The sequence below is a fragment of the Rhagoletis zephyria genome, unplaced genomic scaffold (genome assembly GCF_001687245.7).
Source record: "Rhagoletis zephyria isolate East Lansing unplaced genomic scaffold, Rhagoletis_zephyria_1.1 Rzeph_scaffold_00285, whole genome shotgun sequence".
In the NCBI taxonomy this organism is placed as follows: domain Eukaryota; kingdom Metazoa; phylum Arthropoda; class Insecta; order Diptera; family Tephritidae; genus Rhagoletis; species Rhagoletis zephyria.
Window position 1 is genome coordinate 216,778 of NW_016157369.1, and position 23,757 is coordinate 240,534.

The following is a 23,757-nucleotide window of genomic DNA, read 5'->3' on the forward strand; positions in this document are numbered from 1 at the left end:
TCAAGAGGCCTTCCACTCTACATTCCTTTCTCCTTTCTTTTTTGTATGGAGTGGCACAGATTGAAGGCCTTCCTCTTTCGCTACCCATAGAAGGCCTTCCAGAAGGGCTTTTATAGGACGTGCTTCAGAAGGCCTTTTGGAGGAGATCTTTTAAAGTTGCTTCTTTAATTTATAAAATTCATACACCTTTGAAGTATTTGCTTAAGGTTTATATCAAATTTGTGTTATTACAACTAAAAATGTTTATTAAAATTCATTTGTAGTGCTAAATAATATAAAGCTATGCATTCGCATAAATTGTAAATGGATAAGCCCTTCTAACGGGTGATTTTTTAAGAGCTTGATACCTTTTTTTTTAAAAAAAAACGCATAAAATTTGCAAAATCTCATCGGTTCTTTATTTGAAACGTTAGATTGGTCCATGACATTTACTTTTTGAAGATAATTTCATTTAAATGTTGACCGCGGCTGCGTCTTAGGTGGTCCATTCGGAAAGTCCAATTTTGGGCAACTTTTTCGAGCATNGCAGCATTCAGCCCTTCTTGGGTAGGCCTCTTAGAATGGCTTCACTTAAGAAGGCCTACCTAACTTATCTTCTGGGAAGCTACTATTCTATACGAACACATATATAAACATAAACCCCCCTACTATAAATGAATTCATAACAGAAAGGAAAGATTTGCAGCCCGATTCTGTGCACTTCATAAATAAAAATTTTTTATAATTTCTAAATTTTTTATTATTTATCAAGAATTGGAATTCTAGCTCAGAAATCAAAAACTCTTTTCTTGATAAATTATCAAGATTAAAAATGCTACTGACAAGTGTTTACAAATTGAAATTTCATATGAAAATTATAAATTTTGTATATTAAAAGATTTGTTTCTATCATTCAAATACTGTACGTGCCCGCATTTGAACCTGCGAAAGACAGAATTTATAGCCGACATCTCTACCTCTCGGCTACGGCAGTCAAAAGCCTTTTTGATTTTAGCCACCTAACGTCTTTTTTAGACACTCTACCACCTAACGTCGGTCAAGGTGACCCCTTACTTAATTTTAGTGTTTAAAGTATAAATATAATAATAAAACACGCAAAAACCGCACATAACTCTTTTGTACCTTTTATTTAATTAATATTAACAAAAAATTAACTTAAAAGAAGTTTCATACTTCAATAACATTTTTTATTCATTGTTATACGAATTTTGTAAGAAAACGTAGATACTTTTATAAAATGAGATCTAATTAGGAAAAAATATTCGAACTTAAAATTTTTTTTCTTTTTTTTATAACTTAAAAACATGGACTTCAATAATAAATTGTTTTTGGCGCGATTAAATCGCAATTAAAATAAAATTGCAACCTGCCAACAATCACAATTTTTGGCGGCATGGTATACACATTTTTTGGGAACATTCAATACAAATTGGATTTTTGCATTCAAAACACATGTGGAATGTTTTGCGTTTCTTTTTGGGATCACATAGTGAACAGGTTTTACGTTTTTCAAATTTTTCTACGTTGTCGGCCAGCGATGTACTGGGTACTTGATCCATTTTCAGTACACGGCGAATAGCGCCATAAACACCTAACGTCGGTCACAATGACCGCAAGCAAAAATGTTTTACCTCTAGTTTTTGAATTGGTACACGTGTTCACTGCCTGATTGCACAAAACGAACTGACGAGAGAAAAGAAAAAGTACATAGACGGACAACTGCGCAGTAGAGCTGTCAAACTATCGCCGATACTATCGATAGTATCGATAGTCTGATCACTTGAAATAACTATCGATAGTTTTAATACTATCGCCACTATCGTTTCATTGATAGCGTATTCTCTTTCATGGCTCAAAGAGAACAAAAATTGGCAGCATTATTTCATGAACGAACGAATAAAGATCACCCAGGACGGTGTGCGAGAAAAAATATTTTTATTTTTTTTGTGCAGTGCGTAATTTTTTCGCCGCCATGTGAATGAAACGGAATGAAACAATCTGTGCGAATGAAACAACCTAATAAAAAATGACGTTACCAACCAAGAATGATAGAATACAAGATTGCGCCGATCAGAGAGGATTTTTGAGAATAACTTTTGTGTGACGTCACACTGGTGCAATTGCGAGAGAGAAATGCCAAAACGTGAGCAAGAATGGAAGAAGAAGAAAAAATGATGCAAAGGAAAACGTAAACAAGTTGCACCAGTGTGACGTCATGCAAACAACGATTCTGTCAAATTCGTTAAGAGAAAAATAGCGGTACCGAGATCGGCGCAACCTTTGTATTCTCTCAATCGTGGTTACCAACTATTATTTTCTTTCTCAAATGCAATTACAAATACGCGGTTGCCGTGCTGGGTGATCTGTTAAGTGGTTCATGGCATTATTTCTAAAAGCGCTATTTTTTATTTTAAGCGTGGAAATAGCAGAGGTTATATTGCCGTCTTAGACCGAGCAATGCAGTATATTTCAAAAGACTGTCAAATTGAGAAATTGCAGAAAGCTGTTGCATGAGCAGTGGCACCTTGCATGTAAAGTGTCTTTCGAAAGATTTTTTTTTTCCCTGAAAGGCGAATTGTAGCGAGAATTTCTGAAATCGCTTTTTGACTGTTTACACGAATGAATTTCTAGCAATATTTCTCGATATTTAAATGCAACCGTGAACCGCTAAAATAAACAAATTTATAAAAGCAAGATAACGAAAAATAAATGGATTTAGAAAAACATTTGAAATGGGTCGATACTATCGATAGTATCGATAGTCACCCTTAAGACTATCGTAAAACATCGATGGACTTGACTATCGATAGTTTGACAGCTCTACTGCGCAGCTTGCATAATAACGGGAATATTTAAAAAATAAAAAACGGTAGAGTCACTGTGACCGGCGTTAGGTGGCTAAGGGGTAAATTCATATTTTTCATATGTGACAATGAAATCAGTTCTACTCATTGTGGAAATCAGCTCCCCTCATGCGGAAGTCGTAGAGCTTTTTATTTTATAAATATTGGCGCAAAATTCGATGGGAGCTTTTACTTGATAAAAATCTTAATAAAACTTCTTTACAAATAATTAATCAAGAAAATTCAGAATTGGGCGGTTACAATGGCTGCGTTTCTTTATACATTCCGGATAATCCCATTTCACAGCCGGAATAAACAGAATGCGTTTGAAATATACGTTGACATATCATCAGGAACGTTCCAAAGAATAAGTAAACAAAAAAGTTTATTCCAAACGTTCAGAATGAATAAAGAAATGCAGCCAATGAATTGATATTTTTAAATTTACAAAGCTGATAGTAAGATCCAAAAAATTACTAATCCTGCAGCCGGATTCTAACATTTGCAATCGCTAATTTCGATTGACGAAAATCTCCAATATAATCACCCTCATTGCGAGAGTCGTGTGGATTACAAGTCGTTTTTCGAGAGTCGAATCGTATTGAAAATTTCACGTCATTGCCTAAAATTTCCACTCGACTAGTGTATTAAAACGGAACAACTTGGCAGCACTGTATAGTTTTCAACAATTTTGGTCGTTTACTTATTTCAGTACGAAAATAGACAATGCTACTATTGTCGAGTCGTACAATTTAGCCTAATTTACGACTTACGCAATATACTGCCAGATTTGGCTGATTACACTTTAAACGCCTAAAAAACATGTTAAAGGGGTTTGCAAAGTACCATCAAAGTCATATTATGTATTTTCGCAGTGTTAAAAAATAGTTGATTGTGGTTTCAAGTTCTCTAAACATTTATTTAAGCTTATAAAGTTTACGAGATACAACAATACGACACTTACGACATCGCTGTGAATCCCTCAATTATGATTCAATAAATATAGGCGGCATACACGGAGCGTCTGACTCGCGAGTCATTTGTGTACGTGTTGACTCGCCTTTGACTACACACAGTTGAATCGTTCAGAGTCATTCCAGGAGTTATGTCGGTGTAACTAACACATATTTATTTTCACAAATACATCCAAACCGACTCACGAGTCAGACGCACTGTGTATGTCACCTATTAAGCTTTTTACCAAAAAAATGAACCAAGGTTAAAAAAAAATATAATACAAATTAAAGAAAATGATTCTTGATTTGATACTTAAGTTTGAAAATGTTATTTTTTGCTTTTCAGTTCACTTGTATTATACTTTTTTAAACTTCGTTCCTTTTTTTTTTGGTAAAAAGCTTTAAGTCAATCTAATGTACAGTACTTTCTTTATGAAAGTAAAATTGAATGTTTAGCACAAATAATGCTTTTTGAATTCTTTTCTTAGGTATATGAGAAGTTGGTAAAAAATTATTAGGGCTGTGCGATTATTCGATTACTCGAGCAAGTTGGTTAATCAATTATTATTATTATTGAATCAAATTTTGATTACTCAAAACGATGATTAATCGAGTTACTTGAAATATGATTACTCGAAAAAAAATAATTTTGCTCGTTAAAAGAGTTTGCTTTGGCAAATGCTTATTTTCTTTTTTACATTCTGTATATGAAAAAAAATTTTCGTTTTAATTTTTGAAAAGAGAAACGTTGTTTTCAAAGTATCAAGGAACTTTAACTACTTTATTCATATGTAAAGAGTTGAAATGTTGATTACTCATTTTACTCGAAATGTTGATTAATCATAAAGCAACTTACTCACATATTTTTTTTTTTTTGGTTAATCAAAAATCTTGCTTACTCGAGTAACTGAACTTTTGAGTAATCATAATTTCCTAATTAATCGAATAATTGAGTTATTTACTTTATAATTAATTAGATTTTGAGTAATCAATTAATCGCACAGCCCTAAAAATTATATTTATTAAAAGATATAATTTTTTATAAACAAGAATCGTTTTAGGGTACGCGATCCGCATATGCATACATATATATGTAAATCTTTTTTGCTTATGTTTGCTGCCCATGTGGTAAACAAAATAGCGCAAAATTTTGAATGGTGTATGCAGTGTTGTCACTTCAGAAACCAAATTAGTGGTAAAACTTATAAATAATGTTTTTATTATTTTATATTCGGCCGCTGTGGTGTAGTGGTAAGCAGTGCGCGCTTCCACTCCGCAGGACCCGGGTTCAAACCCTGGTCAAAGCAACATCGCAAAAAATATAGAAAAAAGGTTTTTTCTTAACAGCGGTCGTCCGTCGGCAGGCAATGGCAAACCTCCGATTGTATTTCTGCCATGAAAAACAGCTTCTCATAAAAATACAATCGCCGTTCGGAGTCGGCGTAAAACTGTAGGTCCCTCCGCTTTGTGTGACAACGTCAAGGCGCACGCCACAAGTCGGAGGAGAAGCTCGGCCAAACACTAACATATGTGTAAGCGCCAATCTATTATTATTATTATATTATTTTATATTTTAACCAAATACTGTATTCTTAAAACATTTTTGGTGATTATTATTTTTTGCTAAAACTCACAAATATTGAGGTAATTTTCATCTTTATATAGCTCTCGTTTTCACTTGATAATTAAATATTCATTTCTCTATCACTTTTTACGTATCTGCGCGTCGGCTAAAGATGAGTTGGAGAATGATGTTGGATATCAATTTGAGAACTATGAATTTCTCCAAGGTTGGAGAAATGTTTTTTTGGTGTTTATTGGGTATTATCACCCTGCATACTGCACACATACATTAGTAATTGCATTTTGTTAAGTATGTATGGTGCATTTATGGATTTAGCTGAATATACACAAGGAAACTTGCCTTGACTACATGTCAAGTATGACATGCCATCGCATGGTGGATAGCCGGGTGTGCACACTAAATTTTAGGTATGCATATACCGTCGCCTCGGTAAAAGATTGTCGTAAGCGCCATTTGGACGATTTTTAGCTCTAGTTGCAGTTATATATTTTGAAATAATGTCTTTCGATTGGTGTTATCAGTTTTTAGATATCTCCTTTAGTTTCCGAGATGTTGACTACAATTTTTTCGATAATTTAGTAAAAATTTAGTTAGTGATGCAGCTATATTAAACTGATCAATATCTTAAAAATGGCGTTCTCCATTTTTGGATATCTCCTTTAGTTTCCGAGATATTGAGTAAAAAGTGTCGTTAATTTGGTAGAAATTTTGATCACATTTTGTCGTATTTCATACAAAGTGGCTGCCAAATTGTGGACAAATGACGCTTACGATAAAATTTTATTAAAGAAAATCCTTCATAAACTCAAAACTAATTAACAAAAAACATTAAAAATTAAATAATTTAAGAATTTTGTGAACCAGTAACATTTTCAGAGACTTTGGAGAAAATCTATCTTAGCGTTTTTGAGAAATTACATTCCAAACTTCAATCGCGATTTCCCACAACCTGCCGAAATTAACATACGACAATCTTTTACCCAGGTGACGATACATGTATGATGAATTTGAAGATGAAACCAAAGACGATATCTACGAGCCAAATTGATAATTATTATGTCAATTTATTTCTTTAGCTTTCGGTGCTAATATTTTTCAAATAGATATCGTCTTTGGTTTCATCCTCAAATTGAAAAAAAAATCCGAGCGTAAAACAATTTTTTTAATGTATGATGAAAATTGAAAATTTTCAATTTCTGTGCTTTTTGTTGCGACAGGTCTGAAAGGTTTATAGTACGCAATGCAGACATAAAGTCATATTTGTATAGAAAATTATAAACCCAGCAAACATTTGGATTCACAAATATGTCATTTAATATAATTTTTTAAAACTGGTTTCGCATTATAACTTTATTAAAGACTATTTCGTGCAAAAAAAAAGAAAAACAAGAAATCTTTAACATAGGAGCCCATGCAAAACCGTGTAAACGACTTATTTATTTATAAGGATAAATCATTAAAATAACAAATTCTAATAGTTTTAATTTTTTATTAGTACTTTGATGTAAATTCATATTTAATAAAAATACGAACACATACATATATATGTGTATGACGGAAGCTTTGGGGAAACTTTCCTTTACGGTCTGTCGTTGTATGCACGGTGTACACCTGCCACACCCCATTTTAGAGGGGGCATAAACCGCCCTTATAAGTCCCTAGGGAGCCCTGTTTTTGAAGGCCAATTTTGACATGCGTTTTCGCTTTTTTTTAGTAGATAAAGGCACTCACTTGAGCCTTTCCGTGTTGCCGGAGAGGAGTGGGTCCACCAAACATAAGCGCCGCGCTTAGGGATTATAACCGATGCTAAGTAGAATTCTCCTTTCCGTGTTGCTGGAGAAGAGGGGCCTCTCTTCCTTTTGTTAAATGCAATCCATGTGCTACGTCTACATGTGATAAATAATAATTTTGGCTAACCCTTATAAGTGAAATAAAAGAGGCCATATAGATTTATGTCCCGCAATTGAGGATATTTCGACATTAATAATAAAAGTACTTTTAAACAAAAGTTAGATCCTTTGGTCACGTATGCAAGTGATAAACCTAATCCAATCTGAAACTTTTGCAGATTGTTTATTGGAACAAATGGTGGTAGTATATTCGCAAAAAAAAAAACTTTGAATATGACTCCATAATGAGCCATATGTGAGGACAATAAAATTCCACTATGACTAATTTGCGGTTCTAAATGTTTGCTGGGAAGAAGTAGATCGGCATGCCGTGATGTTCGCTCACTTCAACGATTACGACGAAATGTAGTTTGAACAACGCGTCGGATAGGTGCATACCGAACTGACATGCAATCCAGTATGCATACAAGTCTGATTGTGTATATTCTGCTTTTCTGAAATACATTTCAGTTTTTCTGAAATACATTTTAGTTTTTCTGAAATACATACATTTGGAGTTTCCTCAAACCCATTTCAATTAATTTCAATTTCGTAAATACATTTCTGCTTTTATGAAATACATTTGCATTTTCCTGAAACACATTGTGATTTTCTGTAACAAAAATGACCTCTTCTGAAATGGGTTTGTGTTTTTCTGAAAGGCATATTGAATATCAGAAATACATTTGCAGTTTTCTGAAACACATCTGAGTTTTTCTGAAACACATTTGAGTTTTTTTGAAATGCATTGGCGTTTCTCTAAAATTCAGTTGGAAAACACTTCATGAGCATCCTCTCAATGTATACTTAGAACGGAAGCTCCAATTTCTCGTGTGAACGCCCAAAAAGGACTTTTTGTCATTTTTCGAAAATGAATGTCAGAAATGAATGTTTTTTCCAACGTCTAACAGCAAATAATATGTAGATTGTTCAGTATCAGAAAATGTGTCTGTTGGAAATCGGACTTTCCCCTTGCAGTGTTGGCTACCTACATTCTAAATATGTAAACGTAAAGTAGCTATTCACACCTTTCTGGCTATCAGACTAACTGATTATAGATTGATTGCGCAGAGCATTTAATTATTTCAGACTGAATTAAAAATATTGTCACTTAAACCGATAACCCGACAGGTGTGGATGGCTACATAATCGCCGTTATTTTGTGATTTGTCAAATTTTATTAAGAATAACGTTTAATATTATTTTACTGTTACTTATCATTAATAGCCCCATGTTCATTGCGGAAACTTTTCATTTTATCCGAGTTCAATATATTCTTCAAAGACAGCCGCTTCAAGACGCCACACAATAACAAAACAGAACAAACTAATTGTAGTACATAGTTATTACTTGAAATGGATTTGCTTTCAAGACGTTTAATTATATGTAATTGGGTTTCAAAATGGACATGGGTATACAAAACATGGGATATCAATGCGAAAATAAGTAATACGTATTAATAAAAGTCTTGTTAATAACAACTTAATAATATCGGCATACATACATATAAATAACACCAAACAGTTATAATCAATCAATCGCGTATTTAATAATATGTATGTATACAATGTACATATGTAGATTAAACAATCGCTTGCGCGAGCATCAATGGAATGTGCCAAGATATAGTTTACATTTAAATTTAATTTTTTGTATAATTAATGTTAAATACTTTTAGACAAGTATGCATGTAGCTTTTATATTTGCTCCGTGGCAATAGTTTAATTCATATATTTGTGCAAAAAGAATCTGAAAATCTGTTCTAGCTGCCAAAGTTAAGGCTGAGTTATGCATTCGTAGCATTACACTGTCTATACAAACATCACTTGTGCAACATAGTCGTGATTATACTTCACGTGCAACAATCACACAAATTTGACCGCTCCTATTGTGGCACTTTTGAGATCGTTAAGGATACATAACTCAGCCCTAAGCTAAATAATCGCTGCCAAAACGGCCCTTAGGTTATGCGCTGACGATTCAAACGCTCTGCATTTTTTGTTTAAACAAAAATTATAAATTCAACACCAAAAATCCCTGGCGTTTGGGTAACATGCGAACCAACTCAAATCCAAAAAAATGATCGGATGTCAGCGCAAAATGGGTGAATTCCTGAATGTAACAAGCAGAGACAGTAACGGTTATGCTAAAAAAAAATAATAATAATCGTTATTTTTTTCACCGATATGTTTTCAGTCAAAAATAAAAGTTAAGATAAGACTTTTATTTTTTCGGTCAAATATAAAAGTTAAAATATGACTTTTATTTTTTTCGGTCAATTATAAAAGTTAAATCTGACATATTTTTTGATCAAAATAGCAGTTTACATATTCACAATACAATATGTTTTAATAATAAATGCACATACTTTCATTTACAGTTTTCTATCTTCTGTAAATTTATTATGGGTATTCTTGCAAATACGTAAATGCCTCGTAACCGTGTAAACCTCGTAAACTTCATTTTGTATGGAAAATATCTTTATTTACGAGATTTACGCAGTTACGAGGCATTTACGCGTTTCCATGAATACCCATAATATATTTACAGAAGATAGAAAGAGACTGCAATTGAAAGGATGTGCATTTATTATTAAAACATATTGTATTGTGGATATGTAAACTGCCATTTTGACTGAAAAATATGTCACTTTTATAATTGACCGAAAAAATAAATGTAAAATTTTAACATTTATATTTAACCGAAAAATTGAAATTTTGAAAATATATAACTATTATTTTCGGTCCCAGGTAACAAGCAATTGTCAAGCAAAAAAAAACACGACTTCAATTCATACAAATATCTAAAAGAGTACCGTTAATTTCTCCTTGATCCAATGATCGGATCTTAACCAAATTAGTACGGGACCACCTCCCGAGGTACCACCTTTCCATAAAAAAAAAATAATTATAGAAAACGGTTAAGTGGTCCAAAGTTATGCGGTAACATACATACATATGTACATAAAGAAGTATTCCGACGAATTGATAACCTCATTTTTACAAGTCGGTGAAAAATACCAATAAACATCAGTAATGAAAAATATGCGCAACCAAGGTTAGATACTAGTTTTCAACTAGGTTGTGCAAGTTAGATCTTTCCTTCTAGTGCGGTTTAGAAATAAAGGTCTGATGCCTTGTATTTTTACATTTAGGAACTCACCCAGCGTAAGGATTCTGGTTAAACCAATTTGAAATACTTTCATGCGCCTGAAACCTCTTCTGGAGGATCTATGTAGTTTCGCTTTGATGGAATTATTAGGACTACCTGTATGCAAAATACATAAAATAAATTAGTGCAGCCGCTTTATTTGTTGCTATTTTCTGTGACAATATAAAATAGTTCCGATTTCGCTTATCAGGGTTTAATCATTGCGCATGTGTACAACTGCAGGCTTACTGACTTTCAAAAAGATTCAACGGCTTCTAATCGTTTTAGGTGAAGCGCACGGAATTCTTGAATACCAGATATCATTTGAATTCACCCAACCCAGTTTATTTTGCTAATTTCCTTAAGCATTTTATATAGACATAAGTTTTTTTTGGTTAGTTTATGTGAAAGATCATAATTATAATCGCAAAGCGAAATCTACATACATATATGATCAGTTGGTAAAAGGTGTGAAGACAAAAAATAAATAAAAATGCTTCAGCAAAACAAACTCTTTCAAAGTAATTCCTCTGTATAGCAACAGCAACACCATTGGAAACAAGCTAATAGTTCAGCTGTGTACGATGTGTCAGCCTACATTTAATTTGCCTCAAGTGAACTTGTTCAAGCGATTAGGATGCGAGCGATAACGGTATATGTATTCTGCCGTAAACTTCTTAACTTATCTTTGTAACCATCAAATACTTAAATCGTTATATCACCATACTCTTGTGACCATTTTTCATATGAGTTCAAACTCTGCGATGCAACAGAACGTCGAATTCGCTTTAGCGAGTTATGAAAATCATTTTCGGTTATTGGACGCATTGCACTAATATCCAAGCATTTGACTTGTTCCATGTTGAGCTCCCGGATTGGTTCGAGGGCTGCATCCTTTGCTAAAGCTGTTAGGTCTGAGCCTGAGTATCCTTCTGTTAGTTTTGCCAAACGACGTAAGGCCTCTGTACCCAGCGGACTGCCTTGTTTTTCCAATAATCGGCTTAACAATAGCTCGCGTGTATCCATGTCTGGCAGTGAGACATAAACACGCTTGGTAAAACGTCGCAAAGCTGCTTCATCGAGCTCTTGTGGCCTATTTGTGGCAGCCAACACGACAATACGATCACCTTCGGGATTTCCCGGCAGACCATCGAATTCAACTAAAAATTCCGTTTTAAGACGTCGTGAGGCCTCATGTTCGTTACTACTACGCTCTGATAGCAGCGAATCAACTTCATCTATGAAAATAATAGATGGCTGCATTTCACGTGCCACTGCAAAAAGTGCGCGTACTAACTTTTCACCATCTCCTACATATTTGCTGGTTAGAGAGGCGGCGGAAATATTTAAAAATGTCGCACTACATTCTGTTGCTACAGCCCGTGCCAATAGCGTTTTACCATTGCCTGGGGGACCGAACAAAAGAAGACCTTTAGCGGGTGCGCGTAGTCCTATAATAGTGAATACCTGCAGCATTAATGCCAGATTCTTTTCATTATTTCGTTAAGCGCATATTTACCTGTGAAAAGCTCAGGACGTACGGAGGGTAAAATAACCATTTCCTGCAATGCTTGTTTAGCCACTTCCTGTCCAGCTATGTCAGACCATTCCACTTTGGCGCCTCCCTCTACGATTTCATCCAAAATTATTTGCACCAATTTTTGTTCTACTCCTTTAACAGTTACGGCAGGCGCGGAACCACTGCCACTACCTTGGCCACCATAGTTGGAACTTGAATTTATAGGTGTTCGAGCACGTTGGGGCGGCGTATTTCTACCAGATGTCTAAAAATATAGGAAATGATGCATTAAATTATCAGCAGACTTTAATAGGACAAATTCAAAAAAAACAGATTGTTTTTTTTTATTCTAAACTTATTTTTATCAAATTGTATTGAATAAGTCTGTCACTGCTGAGCAACATCTTAACTTCTCCGGACGAGTTTTTCCGCAGAAACGTGTTTTGAATATAACGCTGGCTCAAAAATCGATTTTTTCAACAATATCAACATCATTTGCCGTTATTTCAGTGGAAATTTAACAATCGATCTTTCAATTAATAAAACTTAGTACTTATACTTTTCCCTAGAAATGTGGTGAAAAACAATATTTATAAAACTGATATTCATAAGAGTCTCGTTCAAGCACGCGTGTCCCGCACAAAAAATTTCATTCCATTAACTTTTTGAAATACATACATACAAGGTAAATCGTCGTTTTCCGCGTATCAACAAAATGCGAAACCTCGTATTAGCAAAATGCAAAACCGCGTATGTGAAGTTGTAGAAACTATTTTCTAGAGCATAAACGCACTCATTTGTCAAAATGGTTCTCTTTTTTGCAGAATGACGACACGCGGTTTTGTACTTTAAACGACGAAATGTATTCTTAAACAATTTTGTTGGTTTAATTAACATAGATGTTAGTACTCCAAACGTTATTTTTGTTTGTTGTTGTTGTTAACCGACTTAAAAAAATGAGATGTATGTTAACGGATAACTTTGGTCATATGAACCTTTCTCGATAATTTTTTTTTTCATGGGAATGGCCACACCTCAAAAGTGGTCCCACAATTATTTGGTTCAGTTCCGATGATTGGATCATGAAAATATTAACTGTACAACTAAATTTGCGATTTTTTACCAGGGTCCGAAAATAACCATTAAATATCAAGATTTTTGTTTTTAGATCCTTGCAAAATTGTTATTTTTGGATTTTTACTTTTTCGGTCTAGAACAGTCGTAGAATTTTTAATTTTATTTTTTTGGCCAAGTTTAATCATTATTTTGCGATTTTTTTTTCAGTCAAAAATAATCCTTATTTTGGAGCTTTATTTTTTTGCAATCATTTTTTATGACCGATTTAAAGGTTTTATGATCTAAAAAATTTAATCTGAAAATCTATATATATAAATGCGAATGTCTGTTTGTTTATTACCTTATAATTTTTGAACCACGTTACGGAATCACACGAAACTTTGCACATTTATTTGGTTTTACCCCGGCAAGGTTATAGGATGGTTTTATTTGCAAGAATGTCGTAAATTTTGCAAGGGGGCGTGGCACCTCCCATAGGCCTGCAAATGTTTAATCAGCTATAACTTCGGAACCATACGTCGCATGAATTTGAAATTTGATTTGAAGTCATATCTATGGTAGTTACTTATGTTAAGGATTATATAAATGAGTTTGTCTAACAACGTGGGGCGAAACCCGCGGGCAAAAGCTAGTAATCTATAATATCAAAAAAAATATATATATTAATTATAAATTATAATTAAAGATTGATGGAAAAAATAAAAATCCAAAAATATTGGTTGAATCTGATGGGAAAATTAGAAATCCAAATTTAACCGTTTAATTATGATTTTTATTAGATTTGATCCACACGAGCCCGCGGGATCCCGCGGGTGCCCAAAACAGCCCAGAAAGCGTTCCTCACGCGAGAAAAATGGATAATAGAGAGCGAATACCTTCGACTTTTGGATCGTAAGTGTCTTCTTCTTCGTCTCCGAAACAGCCCGGTCTTTTTTGAGGCAGAAATGGGCAAGAAGTAAATTTTAAATAACGGCTGTTGTTTGTTTACATCCGAAAGCAAATTTTTCAAAATACAAAAATGGAAATTAGCACTAAAGTTTCAGAAATGTACAGTATCGGCCATATCTATAGCACACCATTTCAAAATGATATTGTGTGCCACTTATGTTTATTTATTTATTTTTAAGAAGAAGGAACGCAAAAAACCACATTTCGTGTCCGGAATTAACAAATCAACTCTAAACAATGATTTTATGTGTATTTATCTTATATAATAAAATTAACAAATACCTACTCTAGTCTAAAATTGAAGGGACTAAAAAACTGTGTACTCAAAAAAATTATAACACTTCCGAGAAAAAAGTTTGAAATTTAGTTTAAGATTTGTTGCACTTTTTTGTAGTTTTCTACAAATTAATAAACTCGGGTTTATATGGGGTTTGTCTGAGAATGAACTATATTTTAATTGAAAATTCTTAAAAATAAATAACTAAACATAAGTGGCACACAATATCACTTTCAAATGGCATGCTATAGATATGACTTATAAGATAAATACACATAAAATCATTGTTTAGAGTTGATTTATTGATTCCGGGCACGAAATGTGTTTTTTGCGTTCCCCACACTCTGGGCACTTTTAGCACGTGTTGACACATTTATAACACTTGTCAGAGCGTAACTTATTTTTACGCCCTAATTACCGAAACAGCCCGGAAAAATCATAACCGTTACTGACCCTGTTTTTTGCTTACAAATTATTTGTTTACCATTATCCTTAATTTCGTTGAAATTTTACATAACACACAGTAACTAAGATTCGTGGTAGACTAGAGCTCTCCCATTCAAACAGGCATTTTATTTTGTATTTTTCGTGCATACGCGACTATTTCTGTTTTTGGTTAGACCTTTACCATACAAGCGTAATGTTTCATCAACAATTTTTATTGAGTTTGAGGCCTTTTTTTATGAGTAGTTTACACATGGTAGAAGTTATAGCTGCTATTTCGAAGATCAACACATCTCCTCACCAAACTTATTCATCGAGTTCACTGGGACTTAAACCAGCAACTCCGGCGTTCAAAGCTAAGTTCGCTATGTAAGCTGTTGTTGCTTTTTTTAACATTCATTTATTATGCATATAAACGTAATGCTAATACTCACAAATTGTCTGCGCACTGCCGGTGGAGTGGCCGCAGTTTTGACCGGTTGTCTCTGTATTGCAGTGCTGCTCGCATTCTTCGACCCTAAGTTGCGTGGTAAAGTTTGAGACTTATTGATAACCGCCAGATTTCCTGGACGTTTTGAGCTTACTGTCAATTTGCGACCCGAAGCTGGAAAATATGGAAGGAAGGTATTGAGAGTGAATAAGCAAGATATAGATCATTTTCGAATTTACATACACACATACATATCGTCGATGTTTTTTGCAAAACCGCCTGTCCTACGGCACTCAAATTTTACAGGAGAGTGAAAAAACTTTTTATTCTTTGAAGGCATTGCCTTGATAGGCGGTATTTGCTCTAGCTATTATTTTACAAATCTTTTGTTTTAATAACGATTACCAAATCTCATTTTTGCCACAACAGTGCAATACAATACAAAAAAACTTTCAAGAGCTGAAAATCTTTGTACACTTTTGCTTTTCTAAAAGCAGTGGAAATTAGAGATTTTAAAAATTCCAAATGGCGGATCCATGTTTGATCTACCATTTAATACGGAAAAGTTAATATTGAACGTACGGACAAGGCGTATGAGTAACATCCTCATCTCATCTGAATAACTCATACGCAATGTATGTACATATTTATGTATGTCGTACGTTCGATTTTAACTTTTTCGTTATAAATGGTATGGATAGACCATTAAGAATTCTTAAAATGTGAGACCAGTTTTGAGTTCAGCAATGTTGAATACAAAAAAAAAAACAAAAATATCATGCTCCATTTTGGATCAGCAATTTTGAAATTTCAAAATTTGACACCAGGTTTGAATCCAACAACCAACCCCCAGAGTAACAAGTTTCGAGCAAAAATGTTGAACTAAAAAAAATCGTCCTCCGACACCAGATTTCTATTCAGCAACCCCAAAATTCTTAGAAAAAATATAATTTCATTTATTAGGCTTTATAAATTTTATTAATGATATTACTGTCCGTTCATTGCATCACTTCTACCGACGCCACCATATTGAATTTCCATAAAAATACAAACCTTTTCAGCCCTCGAACGTTTTATTGTATTGCGGCAATTTTTGACTTGGACCGAACCATATATGTATGTGTGTCCATATGTATGTATGTATGTATGTATAGCATTCATACATTTCGTAAATGCAAATTAAATTAACCCAAACGCTTAAAAATTACACCAGACTGGAGCGAATTCTCCCCCAATTTGAGAGGTCCTTATGTAAGTCTGTACATAATCCCCTTTTAATTTAACCCCGCTAAACGAGTTACCGCTTATTTTAACCAATAACTCAGTCCAAAAATCGATTATTCAATAGTTGCGTTTTTTTACTCATTTCCAGTAAAATCCAGTAAAAGTTTTTACGAATTTTCATGTTTTGACGTTTTCGTACGCAAAAACTTGCAAAGTAGGGAAAATTGAGAGAGCGAAAAATGACAGCTGAAGTTGCAAGTTTTTACTGGATTTTACTGGATAAATTTTTTCTTGTAAGAATTTGCCAGTACGAAAAACAGCTGATCGCATGTTGCTGTATGAAATTTAAACTAATAAGGAAACTGTTTGTGGATTTTTATTGTGGAAATTTTCAAAACAAACATATTTAAATATAAAATATATCGTTTTATTGGGAATATGCTGCGAATAAACAACCAATTTATCAGCTGTTCATGAAACTTGCAAATTATTACTGGAAAAGCGTTCGCGTACTTTTTTGCAAATTTTTTCTATGAGCGCGAATTCTTAGAAATAAAGTTACTGGAGAGTTACTGGCAAGTTACTGGATAATTTGTAAAAAAACCACAACTAAATAGGCTTACTCTGGTTAATGGTTATGCGAATAATTGAACAATTGGGTTAATTTTATTTGCACTAATTTCAGCTGGATTGGGTTAAGCCGAGTTGCGCTTGAGAATACATGTGCGGATGCTATATTTTTTTTTGGGGAATTTTCGGCAGTGATAAAACATCTAAAAATTCAAAAGAAAGCTGGTAGATGTTGCATAAAGTAGCTGTTAGACGTGGCAAAAGCAAGTCCTTTTCAAATATCTCTCAAACTCAAGAATTTCCAAGAGGTTACAGGAGCACTTACGCCTTGCAAGTAAAGTGGTTTTTAAAGCAAATTTTTTTTATTCCTGTAAATCAAACTTCCCTATACTACTCTTTGTCTGTTTACGCGGTGAATGCAGACAAGTCCACTTTCAACTATGTTGCCAAACATTTTTATGCTTATAACAAAATTAATGACCTGAAAATTTTACTAAACCTGCTAAAATGTGCACAAAACAGACATAAAATGTCGAATACTTAAATACTCCATATAATAGAATAAATTTGTTACACGTATTTTTCACATCTTATTCAACAATTTTTTTAAAATTCGCTAAAAAAAAGCGTTAGGCGGCAACACTCGATTGGTTTGACAGCACTTGCAGCAAAAATGAAAATTGCACGAGCAAGTTGAAATTATTTCTCGAATGCGATGTGCGTAATAATAGTTGCAGTTACACCTTGCAGTTTTTATTTCCGAAAGAGATTTCTGCAAATCTGCAAAAAGGACTTTCTGGCTGTTTACATGCTCGCATTGCCACGTTTAACCGCACCTTAAGAATAAATCTCTAATCGTTCCCACGACAGTCTGGTCTACGTTACCGGAATGACCCAGATTTATATCTGGCCAAGAATTGTCACTCCAGCAACACTCCCCAAAACCTCTTTGGGAAATTTGTATAATGTTACAACAACAATAACAAATAAAGCTTAAATGCAAATGAGTATAAATAAGCTAAAGCGGGCGGGTGCAAATGCTAGTAACTAAACCAGTAAATTTAAATTACTGTATAAAATTTAAATAAAATATTGAATGAAAGTTAGCGCAGCTGGGCTACACTAAGTAAATAAAACTTTTCTCGATTAATTTATAGTATAGTGTATGTACAGCTATGGACAAATAGCTTATTTATGTCCTGGATCTCATTCTTAATTTTAATCTTAAACAGAAGACGCGCTTCCCTTGCATCCCAATTGTCAGGTTTTTTTCGTAACGAAATCACCGCTTAAGATATTTGTCAGGTGAGTGTACGACAGGGCTTAACGCTATCCGATTTAGCAATCTTAGAAAGTTGCGTATGTGTTCCTAGCTTGAAAGAAAAAGTACGCAGCTACGAACAGCTAAGATTTCCTTTGGCTTATCACATTGGTTCGTTACTATTGATTTTCCCAACAGTGCTGCTACTTTCTTGAGGCATAAGTTATAAATTTATCACCGTTATCAATACACAAAATCCTATTTAGCATTATTTTGGAAATGCTTTTCACTTACCTGTTAGGGATGATTTACTTCCGGCAGCGCTGGTACCGCAGCTATTTGGTTTAAACCTATCCGAACTTATTTTACTATTTGATTTGAGATTATTTTGATAACTAGAGCAAGGTAACCGCGACTCAGTCTTTGCTGAGGGCAAACGTTTGGTGGCAGTAGTGCCATATACTGCGCCATTTACCACCATTGGTGACACCATCAACACCTTATTAGTGTGTGGTATATGGTCAGATTGCTTTGCTTCTGTTTCTGTGAGTTTTAGAGCATTTAAATTCAATTCTTCTTCACGTAATTCTGCAGAGGGGTGCACAAACATGTATGTACATGCATATACATATTAGGGTTATGAAATAAAAAAGAAATTAAGAAATTAATTAAGTAAAGACCATTATCAAAGCAAATAATATAAAAACATATAAAACATATGCATAAATGTAATAAAATTACGAAGTTTTATCGTTATTATAGCTCACCAAACAATAAAAGCTTATTAAAAGATTTCTAAACCCTATTTGCAGCAAAAAAAAATATATAAAAATAAATAGTGTAAATAACGGTTCATTGGAACGGTCGTTTCATTTACAAAAGCTTTACATTTATTATTGTTTATGCAGACTTTAGAACCCAACTTACCATTGGGGATGCGTTATTATGATACGTAGAACATATTTGCAATACAAAAGTAAACAAGTAATTTTTAAGCATAAAACACAACCGACTTCAATTCTAATATAAAAATTTAGGAGTACCGTTAATTTTTTCATGATCCAATGATCATAACATACATAAACCATAAATATATATATATATATATTCCGACGAATTGATAATCTCATTCATACATACTCAGGGAAAATAATAGCTTTAGATTGCCGTTATATAGGATAGAAGTGGACAAAATGAACATATTCTACAAAGGATTAAAGTGTTTTAACGAACTACCGCCACAAACAAGAAATTGTGAAAGCATTGCCAGCTTCCAGAGATCATTACTTGATCACTGTCGAACACTACCTATCAGATAGACGCTCGGCATGGAAACAAATCCTTTCCATCCGGCCGGGTTGCTCTGGATCCAATCCACTCAGACAGCTTGCTGAATCTGCAAATCTTGACAGAGTCGAAACACCAATCCCCGAAGCACCGTCCTCCTACCCTATCAAACAGTGCTGTTCTGGATCTAGTCCATTCAGACAGCGTGTATAACATCGGAAATGCTGATCGAACCGAACCAACAATATGAGAAGTGAGGGTGCAGATTGGAAACTAGTCCTTTCCAACTGCCCAAACAACTGAAGCTACAATATGAGAAGTAAAGGTGCAGATTGGAAACTAGTGCTTTCCAACTGCCCTAATAACAGAAGAAGCAATGTGAGAAGTGAAGGTGCAGATTGAAAACTAGTCCTTTCCAACTGCACTAGCAACTGAAGCAATAATATGAGAAGGATAAGTGCAGATTGGAGGGTAGTGCTTTCCAACTGCCTTAACAATATAGCCTGGAACTTGCCTGTTCAGACCACTTGCCTAATTTGCCTGCTCTGCCGTATGATTGGGAACTACAATTGTGTTTTCTGGGAATTTCCGACCTTGTACTCGATTTTTAAAATAAATTGAAGTGGAAGGTCGGAACTTTTTGGAGGGGGCAATTGTATATTTTTATTCATGCGGCCTAATATAGACATATGTAATATAATATATATAGTTTTTGTATACATAATTTTATATTTAATTGATAATTTTTGCAATAAGAACATTACAATTCATATACATACGTACGAATATCATACTTGTATTATTAAGTCGTAAGACTGTAACAAATAAATAAATAAAAATAAAAAATCTACTCCTTTTTTTGAAGTCGGTTAAAAATGGGACTATTTTAAAAGCAAAACAGATTGCATGCAAACTTTAAGGATTTACGCATCTCTACATAAAACCAAACAAAGCAATAAATAACAACATAGGCATCTGTGTTAGCTTAAAGTATCGTGAGCAGGCCAAGTCATATACAGATTATTAGTTATCAACAAACGCAATAGAGTAAATAACTATAAAGTATGTATATACCATGATTATTATTGAATCATGTGTATATACATACATGTATATGAACAACTTACCTAAAAAGTGTAAACGATCGCGAGCCATTGAAAGGTTTGTTTGCATTTTGTCGTGAAGACGTTGTGCTCGCTCCCATACGTCACCACGTCCACTCCAGCAATCAACAGCAATTCCATCTTCCAATTCCTTAATGCCTTTACGATACAACTCGATGGCAAGTTCTTTGTGTCCTGACAGAAGCAAAAATTTGCATGTTCGTTAGTTAACGTTTTTACCGATTGTACTTACCTTCGTTTTCTTCATCAATTTTAAGAGCTTTTGAAATGTACTCAAACGCCCTACGGTGGTGATGTTTTTGCTTCGCCAATAAGGGATCTCCAGGACCCGGTGAATTAGATGTACTGCCTCTTCCCGACATTTCAAGTTGCTGCGTAGAACGAAAACGCTGTTGACCTCCGACTGCAGCGATGTTTCCTACTCCACCAAGCGGATAAGTAGCCAACGATGAATTACGTGAATGATATTGTACAACTTGATTTTTATCAGCCTCGGTTGTTATAGAATTTTGATTTTGAGATGTTTGAAATGATTTATTTGAGCCGACAACAATCTCAATGTTGCACTCTCGTTTGTGTGGCCGATAGATCACTTTTGTGCTCGCTCCATATACGTAGCGAAATATGCAAAATAATTGATAAATCAACGAACGTAAAATGTTGAATAGGAAAATTATGGGAAATGAAACGATATAAAGATTTTGCTTGTGCACAGAACTGATCGATGGGGCGCCGTCAGTAGGGGTTTTGTCATATTCCCCGTCTGTTTCCTCGTCTGTATGCGAAGACCTATTGGTGTTAGCGTGAGATGGTGTGCGGCGGCTGGAAGACGATGCTGGTTTTGAGTCGTCGGCTAACACAACACTACACGTACTAGATGATTTGCGGTGTGTACGCGCGCCACTGCTTATATTGTTGCTATTGGTGCTGTTCTGGCGGATAGGAGACTTGGTGCTGCTGCTACTATTGCTCGCGCTGCCGCTAGCATTGCCTGAGGAGGACGATGAAGTCGATTGCGTTTTGTTACGCACCATCGAAGTGTTTTTATTTATGCTCCCTGCGCGTCTTTGCACAGTTTACCCTTAAATATATCGTTCGTGTTTGTGCAATGCTTTACTTTACCAGAACAATGCAAGGGCAATGTAATATTTTTTTGTTTTTATTCCATTTAGTTAACGTAATTTTCTTTCGGGCCTCTACAAATTCTCTTTATTCAACAAAGATTACATCAAAGTATGCTTATATGCTTCATCCCTTATTGCAATGACAGTCTTGTTCAAGGCGTATCAACTACAGGTGATTGCGATAGACGCCATGCTTCTTCTTATGAGCAAGCTTGCGTCAAATTATCGTCTGTTTTGCTTTGTTTACATATCCGCGTACACTTAAACGTAATATTGTGGCGAGTACTGCGGCAACACAAAGCGAACAACGAGAAATAGGCAGAATGTTCGAAGAATGACGTAGAATGTTCCACAAAGAGAAACGTCAAGTTGGATGAACACTGCGAACAGCGAGAGAAAGAGAATGAGCGATAAACTTCAGAATGTTCTAGAGTTGCCATAAGTACCAGCGCAGGTATATAAGGGCGCCGCCACCACGAGGTGAGACAGTTACAAGTCAGCAAGCTACAAGTAAAGTGAGCGGAGAATCGAGTTGCGAATAAGCAAGCTATAAGTTTAATTGTGTTAACAAGTAGTAAAGCGTTGTTATTGCTTTAACAAGTATTGTAAAGTGTTTTTACTGTATTAGCAAGAATTGTAAATTGTTTTTTGTACAATAAAGTTAATTGTATTACAATTCGGTCATCGTTAGCATTTATTTAACAATCCAGCGATACGAGCCCGAGTATATTTGGGTAATCCCTCAAGGTTTCGAGGATAATCGTAACAATATATACACTTATACGTAAATATATACCCTGCAAAAAAATGCTTCCGAAATCTTTAAGGGCCAGTTTTTCAGCGCCAGTTTAAACTTTGATTTCTGTAAGTAAACAGTAAACTGAGTTTAAATTGAACAGCTGGCTACCATTTGATTGGCTGATCTTGGTTTAACAGGTAAACTTGGTAAACAGCCAGATCGGGCGTTGCATTCGCATTTAAACATCACAGTAAACCTCGTTTAAATAGTCCAGTGTCAATTCTCGTTCTGCGATATTGTAAAGTGATAAAAATAATACTTTCACATCGCAAATATTTTGTTGGAAATTTTCACTTCACGATAACACAAAACATAAATGTTTACGACATACAACAATACGACAATTACGACACCGTTGTGAATACCCCAATTGTATCTGTTACTTTTGTGCATGCTGCGTACTGCTTTTCACCATGAACCAATTAGAACAGATCTGACCAGTTGAGAAGCAGCCATTTGTAATAGCAATTGAGAAAAAAGTGTGTGACGTTCGTAATATTGAAGTTTGCTTTTTCTTTTTGCTTCTTTCTTTATGTGCATTTTGTCGGTGGTTTATTTCAGTGATTTTTAAGTGATTTTTTGTGCAAATGTAATTAAAATCAAGTTCGCGGTGATTGGATGCAAAAACACGTACAAAAATAATAAATTGGTTAGCACAAACATGTGCACAACATTGCTTGCAGTTTTTCTTTATGCTTCGTCTTCATAGTCTTTGTTTACTTTTCACAGAAAATAACATGGCGCCGAAATAACAAACGTCAGCCAGAAAATTACTTTTTTCTTTTGCTTCATCTTGTCAGATCTTGTGTCGTTGGATCATGGCTTTTCACTTAGAGAATTTTGACAATGGAAATTAGCGATTGTCAGAATTCCACTTCAGTTTTAATTTAAGGGCTCTGTCACATAGTCAGTAATTATCACGATATTTTGATCGCGATCCATATTGATGGATTGATGGATCGCGCACGAATGCTACATGTTCAATATTTATCGTGTCAGTATTTGCACAATTTTTGTGCGGAACGCTTATTATGACGCAAACAATATTTTTATTTTGTACGAATAGTTTACAGATAATGCATCTACAATTAGTTTAAAATTGTCAATGTTAATTAAAATTTTTTCAATTTGTTTTGAAAGGTTTTAAGCACCGATAGCGATAGCATAGCGAATACGTTTTCGATGTTCACATTATGAGAGTGCAAGATGTCCTGACGAAATGTATGAATCGTGTTTTGAAAGTGCTACAC

The 23,757-nt window shown here is 34.5% G+C and overlaps 1 protein-coding gene across 2 annotated transcripts; it reads right to left on the bottom strand.

Annotated features, from left to right (window-relative positions):
- Nucleotides 1-10,516: 10,516 nt before the first annotated feature.
- On the bottom strand, nucleotides 10,517-21,941 carry spas (spastin). Of its 2 annotated transcripts, XM_017610157.1 has the most exons (6): nucleotides 20,817-21,941; nucleotides 20,588-20,758; nucleotides 18,468-18,761; nucleotides 15,123-15,292; nucleotides 11,943-12,207; nucleotides 10,517-11,874 (listed from the first exon to the last, which is right to left on the bottom strand). In XM_017610157.1, the coding sequence occupies exons 1-6, from the start codon at nucleotides 21,616-21,618 to the stop codon at nucleotides 11,129-11,131; spliced, it is 2,448 nt and encodes an 815-aa protein (XP_017465646.1). In that variant the 5' UTR covers nucleotides 21,619-21,941; the 3' UTR covers nucleotides 10,517-11,128. The 2 variants fall into 2 exon arrangements, with proteins under 2 accessions (XP_017465646.1, XP_017465647.1); XM_017610158.1 differs by lacking the exon at nucleotides 18,468-18,761 and having other exon boundaries at nucleotides 20,817-21,940.
- Nucleotides 21,942-23,757: the final 1,816 nt, after the last annotated feature.

What these genes read in the sequence shown, in the direction of transcription:
- spas (XM_017610157.1), bottom strand. Translation starts at nt 21,618, where the DNA reads ATGGTGCGTAACAAAACGCAATCGACTTCATCGTCCTCCTCAGGCAAT. An exon ending in AAGTAAATCATCCCTAACAG is followed by an intron (nt 15,293 to 18,467) that starts GTAAGTGAAAAG and finishes CATATTTTCCAG; the next exon opens with CTTCGGGTCGCAAATTGACA. An exon ending in CGGCAGTGCGCAGACAATTT is followed by an intron (nt 12,208 to 15,122) that starts GTGAGTATTAGC and finishes CTATATTTTTAG; the next exon opens with ACATCTGGTAGAAATACGCC.